Source organism: Acanthochromis polyacanthus, chromosome 19 (genome assembly GCF_021347895.1).
Source record: "Acanthochromis polyacanthus isolate Apoly-LR-REF ecotype Palm Island chromosome 19, KAUST_Apoly_ChrSc, whole genome shotgun sequence".
NCBI classification, from domain to species: domain Eukaryota; kingdom Metazoa; phylum Chordata; class Actinopteri; family Pomacentridae; genus Acanthochromis; species Acanthochromis polyacanthus.
Genome location: NC_067131.1, coordinates 24,390,039 through 24,401,568, shown reverse-complemented (window position 1 = coordinate 24,401,568; position 11,530 = coordinate 24,390,039). Strand labels below are relative to the sequence as shown.

General features: G+C 39.8%; 1 protein-coding gene across 1 annotated transcript; it reads right to left on the bottom strand.

Moving 5' to 3' along the window:
• Window positions 1–370: 370 nt before the first annotated feature.
• On the bottom strand, window positions 371–11,530 carry dhrs7cb (dehydrogenase/reductase (SDR family) member 7Cb). The gene is given in 8 exon segments (XM_022193173.2): window positions 371–1,244; window positions 1,247–1,387; window positions 1,515–1,676; window positions 5,485–5,577; window positions 5,675–5,885; window positions 6,945–7,057; window positions 9,097–9,253; window positions 11,386–11,530. Coding segments are annotated over 7 exon segments (939 nt in total). The 5' UTR covers window positions 9,251–9,253; window positions 11,386–11,530; the 3' UTR covers window positions 371–1,179.

Sequence of the window (11,530 nt, the reverse complement as noted above, 5' to 3'; positions counted from 1 at the left end):
AGTACTTAACGCCTCTTGATGCCACTCATTGTACTGCATCCTCTGCTTGTTAATCCTTGCAAATACTAACACAGAACACTATTTCAGTAGATACAGTATGTTATCTCAGTATATGGAAATGTGGTTAAGTGAAAAACACACTAATTGATTCAATATGATGAAATGTATATTTGATCAAGGCAACTATTTGTTGCATTTATTTGATTTGCTATTTGTTTTTAATCAGCTCCAGCACTTCCTAATTGCCCTGTTCCTAATCAGATCCTGCTGCAGTCAATTTCCCCACAGCTGTCATTACATTTTCCTCTAATCTAATCCACAGTAAACTTTCCTTCAGGCTAAGTGCAATAAAGAGGCAGACCACAAAAGATTCAGTTTTTCTCTTTTTACATCAAAAAGTCAAACAGCACAACCAAAGGGCAAATGATTTTCTAATGAAAACACAAGGTCCAGATTGGGACTCCACTGAGCTGACAGGCAGATATTGTTTAACACACAACACTTGAGAAAAATACCATTCACAATATTTCAGGTCATCTCAGGACAGCAATGTAATTCTTATTTGAATTTATTCATGTTTTCCCCTGAATGTAGTCACTTTAATGAACCCATATATTCAGTCAGTTCTGGATTAATACACTATCAGAGGCAAAAATGAGCCATTGGACCCAATGGATTGTGGTAGTTTGATTAAACACATACGTATTCAGTTAAATAATAAATGCCTCTACTGTGAAAGAGTGGCTTCAGTGGGGTGTCTTACAAATAGACTATGCAGCAAAGAGCACATACGCAAAATTAGCATGAAGCAGGTACATATAGTAGCTAAAGAGTCGAGGATTTTCGTCAAGAGTAGGTGGAGACCAAAGCAGAGCTAAAAGAAAGACTAAAATGTGATTTATTCTCTTCAGTGGGGCAGAAACAGATTTTAACAGAACTAAATTATGGCTGTTTCTTTTTTAAAATTACTTCATATTTACAGTTTTTGTCTTTTCCCACAAATGAGCAAAATAAATTTTAAAAATTGGCACAATTTCTGCTTAGAGTGTGATTTAGTGGTTTTAAACCAGCTATTCGAAAACAGCTTGGAGCCTTCAGGACTACACTTACATATCTGGTATTTCCAAACAGTTTCAGCTTTGTTGCACACCTCTGTCTTCTTTTCTTTCTGTCTTTCTCTTACTGCATCTGCTCACCCAACACCGAGTCCTTAACTCCAGCAGCCAGCACAGCGAAGAGGAAGGGGGGAGGAGTGAGCGGAGGTAGAGGGCCACCCTGGGGATGGGGTGGGCCAGCACGACCTCCTTCCTCTTTCTGTTCACCGTTTGCATTATCTCATTGGCCAGGACTGACGGCCGCACACCGTGGGTCAGCTGGCTGGCGATAACTGTGAAGAAACAGTCGCATTTGATTGTGTCACATAATAAAATAAACATTTGTATCTGCGTGAAAAATGGTCTTACATCATGATTCATTTAGTTACCTAACTGTATCATAGCGTTTGCTTTACTCACATGCAGCTAGGGCATTTGGTTTAGGAACGGGCTCCTCGACTTGCGGTGGCTCAGAGGCGTTGATGAAGGTGTGACTAATGGTGCTGACAACGATCCCATACTCCTCCACTTCAGCCCTTAGGCAGTCGAAGAAGGCCTGAGCCGCATGCTTAGACGCTGCATCTGATAGGTGCAAACAAACTTATTTACACACGTGGACAAAATTGTTGGTACCCCTCAGTTAAAGAAGGAAAAACCCACAATTCTCACTGAAATCACTTGAAACTCACAAAAGTAACAATAAATAAAAATTTATTGAAAATTAAATAATCAAAATCAGCCATCACTTTTGAATTGTTGATTAACATAATTATTTAAAAAAACAAACTAATGAAATAGGGCTGGACAAAAATGATGGTACCCATAACTTAATATTTTGTTGCACAACCTTTTGAGGCAATCACTGCAATTAAACGATTTCTGTATTTGTCAATGAGCGTTCTGCAGCTGTCAACAGGTATTTTGGCCCACTCCTCATGAGCAAACAGCTCCAGTTGTCTCAGGTTTGATGGGTGTCTTCTCCAAATGGCATGTTTCAGCTCCTTCCACATATGTTCAATGGGATTCAGATCTGGGCTCATAGAAGGCCACTTTAGAATAGTCCAACGCTTTTCTCTCAGCCATTCTTGGGTGTTTTTGGCTGTGTGTTTTGGATGGTTGTCCTGTTGGAAGACCCATGACCTGCGACTGAGACCAAGCTTTCTGACACCAGGCAGCACATTTCTCTCCAGAATGCCTTGATAGTCTTCAGATTTCATCGTACCTTGCACACTTTCAAGACACCCTGTGCCAGATGCAGCAAAGCAGCCCCAAAACATTACTGAGCCTCCTCCATGTTTCACCGTAGGGACAGTGTTCTTTTCTTCGTATGCTTGGTTTTTGAGTCTATGAACATAGAGTTGATGTGCCTTACCAAAAAGCTCCAGTTTGGTCTCATCTGTCCAAAGGACATTCTCCCAGAAGCTTTGTGGCTTGTCAACATGCATTTTTGCAAATTCCAGTCTGGCTTTTTTATGAGTTTTTTTCAGCAGTGGTGTCCTCCTTGGTCGTCTCCCATGAAGTCCACTTTGGCTCAAACAACGACGAATGGTGCGATCTGACACTGATGTACCTTGGCCTTGGAGTTCACCTTTAATTTCTTTGGAGGTTGCTCTGGGCTCTTTGGATACAATTCCAACGATCCGTCTCTTCAATTTGTCATCAATTTTCCTCTTGCGGCCACGTCCAGGGAGGTTGGCTACTGTCCCGTGGGTCTTGAACTTCTGAATAATATGAGCCACTGTTGTCACAGGAACTTCAAGCTGTTTAGAGATGGTCTTATAGCCTTTACCTTTAAGATGTTTGTCTATAATTTTTTTTCGGATGTCCTGGGACAATTCTCTCCTTCGCTTTCTGTTGTCCATGTTCAGTGTGGTACACACCTTTTCACCAAACAGCAGGGTGACTACTTGTCTCCCTTTAAATAGGCAGACTGACTGATTATGAGTTTGGAAACACCTGTGATGTCAATTAAATGACACACCTGAGTTAATCATGTCACTCTGGTCAAATAGTTTTCAATCTTTTATAGAGGTACCATCATTTTTGTCCAGGCCTGTTTCATTAGTTTGTTTTTTTAAATAATTATGTTAATCAACAATTCAAAAGTAATGGCTGTTTTTGATTATTTAATTTTCAATAAATTTTTATTTATTGTTACTTTTGTGAGTTTCAAGTGATTTCAGTGAGAATTGTGGGTTTTTCCTTCTTTAACTGAGGGGTACCAACAATTTTGTCCACGTGTGTATACAGACACAAAAGAGGTGTGACTCACCTGTAAGGAAGTGTCATTCCACACATTGCACGGAGCATACTTTGTTTAATTGTTTTCTGTCTCGTCACTTGAAGCCTTCCTGTGTTTGCACTGTGAGAACACGTCTACATGTTGGGAACCTGAATGTGCTGTTAGACATCTTTGCTTTGTTATATGTTGGGAACCTGAATGTGTTGTTAGACATCTTTGATCTATTGATCGGTACGGACCATAAAACAGACTGTCAAAAACATTTAGAGACTATGTCTATGGTGGGAAGTGGTTCCAAATTTGCAATAATAGAATGAACTGAATGGCTACAGAAACCAAAATAATGTTCTGATCCTTTTGGACACAATAGTTGGATGGTCCATTCTTGATTTGAGGCAGCACTAATTTATTTTTGAAGGATTCACATCATTATATTCATTTTGTATGTATTAGTTTGTATTTATAAGCATTACTGGAGTCTTCTGGTCATATTTTGTACATACTCTAATACATGCTCAGTTGTCAGTCCATTAGGTACATTAACTATAACTAATGCACTCTAATACAACAGTCTTGCAAAAAATCCTCTTCTCTTAAGAGGAGAGGATTTTTTGTTATGTTATTTTGCTTGCCTTGCTGATGTAAATGGGTTGGACACAATTATAGAAACACTTGTAATCAAACTGGTTGTACAGTTGGACCTGCACCTCCCTGAAGCATTTTCAACAAAAACTGAACATTATAACATTTATGAAGGGAGGACGTTTTTCAAGACTACTGTACTAGACTGCATTAGTTGTAGCTAGGTATACCTCATAAATGGAATATTGGATTAATTCTGCAATCAGAAGATGATGACGGGACCCTTCATTACAAATAATATACACCAATCTCCCATCTAGCAGATGCTCGTTTAATGTGAGATCTGGTCAGTCAATATTCTCGGCGCTTTGTCATGTTCATTGAGCTGTTCCTAATGTGGAAGGCATTCGTTTAGCTGATCAGTGTTGCCAATTCCTGTCCTTTTGTACATCCACTCTCATGCAGGTGTCCTAAAAGAAGTGGACATGTGTGGCAGCATGCTAGGATGCATATTTTGTATGGTTTAAATCAATAATTGCCAGCCTTATAACTCAACAATAGATATCACAAATTGAGTACAATGTGCATTTGTCTTTTGCTGATGTTGCTGTTTTGATCCACAGACATGAGCATCAGAGGCAGTTCTGTTAAATATGCCAGTGGAATATAGGAGCTGTGTCCTAGATGATCATAACTCAAGGAGCTCCGACTGGAGGCCATGAAGCGTAACAAACCTCTTTGCCATGGTGGTCAGTTGCTAGCTGAACCCCAGCAGTGCTTTCTGGTTGCCTGCACCAAGCCGCTACTAGTCCAAGTGAGGACCTCCTCATTGGTCACCACAGTATTAAACAGAAGAAGGTTCCACCTAGCGATGCAACCAGGTTCTACAACTAGAATACACTTTTTTGATAGGCGTGAAGAGAATACAGGTTATACCATATTTTGTAGCTTGTGGAGCTATGATACACCCTACCCTATTGACACTAAATTTCAGACAGTGCTTTACTGGAGATGTACGACAAGACCATGACCAACTACATAACATTACAGAAAGCTTGGATGCAGAAATCCAAATTTTTACACCACCAAGGAATGCGGATTTGTTAAGGAATTCTGTATCATTGTGAGATAGCATCACTGTAACTAAAACTACAAGTGAACTACGTCAGCTGACGATCACGATTGCGATCCTACTACAAATTGACCACTGTGGTCTTATCAGGACTTATCCGTCAGAAATGACACAACAACTGAGCAGCTATGGCTGTGTATTGCACTGTCTAAGTGCTTTTCTTGTTTCTTATTGCATTGCACAGCTATTCAGTTGTGAAGCATAAACTGGGCTGATTTTATTAACTTTAATGTACTTGAAGTGTGTATTATGTAGGAAAATGGCATTAGATTGGGACTTGATATTAGCAGACACAAAATATTAAATTACTTGGATTGGATTAGGGTGAAAAGAACTTGACTGGAGACCCCAATCTCTTTTTTTTTAAATTACAGTAGATAGACCAACCATTTAAATTAATCAGAACAAGGTTGTGGTGTTTGTTGGCAACTTACAGGAACTTCTGAAGGGGACAGCCAGTCTGCCCTGGATGCTGTTGATCAGTATAATGTGGCCCGATCTTCTTGATATCATTGTTGGAAGAACACCTGCCACAATATTTAGACATACTACCATTTAGATCAGATCATCAAGAACAAACTCAAATAAATATTTGATTATGATTTCCAGCATTGTCGAGCCTACCTTTGGCCAAAGTACTTGGGCCAAAATAGTTAATGTCCATGATGTTTCTGTCCAGTTCCAGAGAGACGCTCTGTACTGGAGCTTTCAGCTTCATGCTGCTATTGCAGATCAGCACGTCCACATACCCGTAACACTCCATCACTTCAGCCACCACATCCTCCATGCTGTCAATATCACTGAAGTCCAGGATCACTAGCTTTGGTGCAAATGTCTAGAGAGAGGTAGATATTAATTTACCATGTGCTGACAATAGACACCCTTGCACTGCAGAAATGCAGGGCAGGTGTGAGTTGGCAAGAGCATTTACAACAAAAACCCCTTAATAAGCCTTTTTAGTCTTTCAGTTTCCATTGCAGTGGAGGATCTACTAGACTTTCAAAATGACATAAAAATTGTGCGACACCTTCAACCACATCTAAACAATGACAGCAATGGTAGCAATGTGTTGTTGTTTCTAGTTGTGCGTGACTTTAACCAATCGGTGTTGAACACCAGCTTGTTTGTGTCAGTAAGTTAAGAAATAAGAAAGACAATTGGATTAGCTTAGCATAAAAACTGAAAGTAAGACAGCTAGCCTTTGGCCATGTTTGATTTTTACAAAGAGCTACTGGAAGCAGCCATTTCTTGCACCTAGGTAAGTAATAACCCCTATAAAATCTGTACTGTAATTTCACATTTGGTTGTATAAAAACAAAAAAAAAAACATGATAATTTGTGATCATTACAGATGAGGGTGAGTGCATTACAGAAAGTGATCTGCTTTGTGTCATCCACAGCTTTCTACAGTTGCCATGTGGACACATCTGCTGTGGCTGGTGTGTAGAAGACACATAGAGGACAGCATGCTGTCAGACAGGATATCCTGGTATTGTGGAGATCAGAGGAAACGGTGATCTGGGAGGTGGCGACAGAGCAGTGACAAAAACAAGGACAGAACGTGATATTCTGTTGCTTAAAGCTTAAATCCACCAGGTCATTTTAGTGTCACATGTAAATTCCTGTTGAGGGATTTTTGGGAATGGTCAGAGCTTTGCTGTCACTTTACAGACAAAGTTTCCAGAGTATATTAACAGACTTTAGATAGTGTTTACTGGACCAGCCATCATGTAAGATTTGTTATTCTGCTGTGAGGTTTGCCAAAGAGATGACTCAGCACCATAAAAGCAGAGTAATGGTATTAGTTTGGAAGCATTTACTCAGAGTTTGGCATGCTGATGATGTTTCAAACTGACACATCATTCACTGCACATTTATTATTTAATTTCCTCACCTCTCTGGGGTCAGCATCAGTCGTCAGAGAGTCATACAGAGACTCCAGCTTGTCCCAGCTGGTCCCACACAGGATCAGCCTGGCACCGCCCTTATGGAAAAGATGGGCACACTCTGAACAAAATGAGAAAAACATGGTGAATAACTTTGTTTTAAGAGAAAGATTTTTACTATCGGATTAAGTTTGAATGCAACGTAGCACAACCACATTTCCAATGAACGTATCTTTGCTGTTTATTTTGCTGCTTTGCTGTTGTTCCTTTCCAGCCAACCAATCATACAGCAATCAGTCACAACATTATGACCACTGACTGGTGAGGTGAACAATGTCAATCATCTTGTGATAATGCAAATGTTCTGCTGGGGAAACCTCGAGTTCTGATATTCATGTGAATATTTGACATGTACTACCCACCTAAACATTGCAGGTCAAGCAACCCCCACCCCCCATAGCAACAGCAGTCGTTGATGTCAGTTGCCACCTTCAGCAGGACAATGCACCCCAGCACACCACAAAAACTGTTCAAGAGTGACCCAGGAAACATGACAGAGCAAAGGGGTTCACCCAGGTTTCAGACTCCCCAGATCCAACTCTTACTGAGCATCTGTGGGATGTGCCAGGAAAAGCCTGATCTATGTCGACCCCACCTGACCTAAAGGACCCACAGAATTCACTGCCGCCATCCAGGGCATCCCCAGAGGTTCTGTGTCCATGCCCAATTGGGTCAGAGGAATTTTAGCAGCATAAAGGGGACCAACACAATACTAGGCAGGTGGTCATAATGTTATGCCTGATCGGTGTATATTCAATGAAACTCATCAAACTGATAACCCAGAAAATAGATGAGAGACCTGAAATGGTGTATTTTAACCCATACCACAATCGTTTCTCACGGTGAATCTATGGATGTATAATACATGTAGCTATGTCAACCAAAGCGTCAGAGCACAGTTTTGGTGCCTAAACCTAACAAAGCAACAAATGCAAATAAACATAAGGTTCAGAACAAGTGACTGACACAGGACCCAAATGAGTAGTATGTATATGCAGTAGAACACAGGACAGACGTTGAAGGACAGCATGGACCACTGATTTTTGCAACAGCACCACCTGCTACTACTCTTCCCAAAACATCAGCTGTTCATTTAAAAAAATGAAGTTAATAGCTTAGTTAAACATAAGGGTGCATAGCCAGAGAAACAACTAGCCTGCTTTTACTTTAGTGATGGCAATGTAAGAAAGGAGACATGTCCTACACTATGAGGATATTGATAGGGACGGAAAATGGAGCTTGTTAGCCTCTCCAGATTTGACCAATCAGTGTCAAGCCACGAAAGGTATCTACTGTGGTGTAGAATTGCTGTAGAAAATGTGTACATTGAGGGTCAGTCAGTGTACAGAACGTGTGATTGTCCATATTGGCAGACACAGGTGTCATCATATGGCAGCCTTATTGTTTCAGGTGGAGTTAAGCTAGCTGCTACCAGTCTTTATGCTAAGCTAGCCTGCTGTTGGGTGTAGCTTCCTATTTAATGGAGACGTGAAAGTAAAATTAATCTGTGCGTCAAACTGTCTGCAACAAATATGCTTTACTTTTGCTTATGTGCCCAAACATTAAATTATTTATTTGAATAGGTTCACTAACATTTAGAAGAGGATACTGCTCCTTGTTTGCTAAATATGAAGACAGAGGTCGGAGGTCATGATATTACCTTTACACTTAAAGTAACTGGGAAACAGTTACTTGATTCTATCCAAGTTTTTTAAAGTGGCATTTGTTGAATTGATACAAAAAAATCACAGTGTGAAAGTTTTCACATGTCCACATATTTAGGTTAGCTGTTCCTTTTTCTGTTTTTAATCTGGGCAAAACTAACAGCCTCCACATTGTGGCTTCATATTTTGGAGAGTAATCTATCTCCATTCATTTAATGGCTGACTTTTATATTGTATGATAACCATTAAATGGCACAAATCCAAGCTCTGATTCACTACATAAATCAACTTAGTACCAAGCCTTAAATGTCTTCTAAAATTTCATGGAATCTGCTCTGAGAACATTTTTCAGAAATGACCAAAGTGGATTGAAAGCAAAATCTCCATGGAAATCAAAGCAAAGCTAAATATTAAAAACACAAGGAGGATCATTTACCAGCCCCCACCCCAGACACAGCATCACTGATCACCACCACTTTGTTCCGCACTAGGGACTTGGACATGAATTGCAAGACCTCATTGTAGATATAGTAGATGCCTGCTGCCACCACTATCAGCAGGGGCAGCACCGTCACCGAGGGCAGGCCCATGTTCTGTAGAGGAGAGAGGAGAGTGGTCAGTGTTTGGGACACCTACAGACCTACTGACCTTCATCACAGCCACCAGCAGTCTGTGCACACAGGTCAGCTCAGGTCAGGTTTTAGGTTTCCAGAAGTGTGGCTCACTGGTGGCGTAAACTAACACAGTGTCAGTGACACAAAGTGAATCAGACTGGAATTAAACGCAGACCACTTCTCAGTTATCTGAAAGCTGAAATTCATTCTTTAAATGACATTGCTTATCTAAAGCTTCTCTTTTGTATTTGGTATTGATTCAATCATGGAAACCAATCAGGGGTGTCGGGGTTTCGCCTTATCTGTGTATTTCCAGAAAACAGTCCCTAATGTTGTCAAAATTCAGTATATCAGCACCATCTGTCAGAGGCAGTCATGTGTATAAGACAGCAGCCTTCCTGAATGTGCTTCCACAATAACAAAGCAGTAAACCTGCATCTGTTCATGTATAATCACTTTGGGTAGTATTCCCTTTATTGCTCTGAGTTTGCAGAGAAGACTGATCCCACTTCCATATGAAAAATCTAACTCTACACTGAGCTTATCTAATTGTTTTCTTGCTTTGTACTACCCCAATTAGTTAGTATTGTGTGTCCATACTTACACAGTATATTATTGCACACGTCTGTACATGTTCTTGCTCTGAAAAAAAGTTAAACCAAACCAAACAAAAAAAGCTTGATAGCATGGTTTAGCATAACAGGGGGAAAGACATAGCCTCCCAGCACATATAAATCTCACCAATTTATATTTTAAGTAAGTGAAGTGTAAAGCCACTTTTTAACAGACAACACAAGCAATATTTAGCACATTAATAAGCAAGCTTTAGAAATGACAGTGAGTGGATTTTGTTACCTTTGGATGGAGTCAAACTAGCTGTATTCCTTGCCTCCAGTTTTGTGCTAAGCTAAGCTATTTAGCTACTGATCCAGTTCAATCTTTCAGTTATTGAAGTCATATTGTTAGCAAATTATTCTGCTTGACAGGAATCTGCATCAATTTAGTGAACATTTACATTTAAATTAATTCATATTTTCATATATTTATTACCTGAAAACATAAAACTGAATTGTAATCGACTCATGTAAGAAATAAACAGGGATGGTTTGATGGTGATATCTATTAATAACAGTTCTTACCCTTGAATAAAAGTTTCCAGTAAAATGTTTCTTAAAGGCATTTTTGAGAATCACTTTTTGCTCCCATTTTGAGCTAGAAATCTCCAGTTCATTATTGTCTACATACACTAAACTTTTCAGTTTTGTTCCTCTCTATGTTCTGAAGGATTATCCAAAGGGGTATGTTCATGTATCATTGATAACTTGATTCATAAAACAATAATTTTGTAAGATATGACTTTTTTCTGGTTGCTAAAAGTTTGCTTTTGCCACTAATTTGTCAACAAAATGAAACAAGGATTTTGAATCTGGATTTATTAAGAATTAGAATTTCTTTTCAGGAAGTTAAAGCAAATTTCTGCATGTTTGAACATCAAAATTCAGAGAACATGTAATGAAATAGAAATCATTATCTCGGTGTAAGTAACTGGACAAGTTTTATTTCATCTGTTATTTTAAACTGGTTTCCCTATTCTCCTGTAGTATTTTGCCTTAGAGTGCATTGATACATGGTTTCCACTTCAGTTGTATATCTTGCTTTGAATGTGACAAACTGTGTTTTTCTGCTCTAAATGTGTTAAGCCTCCTGAGGTTACAGTTTGCATTTGGAGGCCTTTCTAGTACACTTACCATGTAAAGTGAGAGTGAGAAGAAGAGCTAAATATATTCTGGCCATGGTGCCGCCACAGAATGTCTATGTCATCTCCCGGATATTGTCATATGATACCCCAAAGGAGGCAACCAGGGAGCCTCACATTCATAAGCAGTGAATGACCTTACTTGTCCTGCTTTACTCGGGAAAACACATTGAGATAACCCCTAATCCACATTAAAACTCATGATGACCCCAGCGATCCAGTTCCCAGCTCAGCCCCATGTGTGGAATGACACATGATTGAGGTTAGTCCGCTTGTGAGTGCATATCTATAGCAACTGCACAACAGAAACACACGCACACACACCTGTAATCTGTGTTATTATTGGTTCACTTACAGCACGGACAGGGAGCTAATCCTTCAGCTTGACTGGCTGTAGTTTTTTTCTGGGTTTGGTTAGGTAACAGAGGCCCTTCTCCTCTGTGTCCCTCGTCCATTCACTCGGCTATGATCCTCTGTGTGTCTGACCCTCTGCTGTCCAC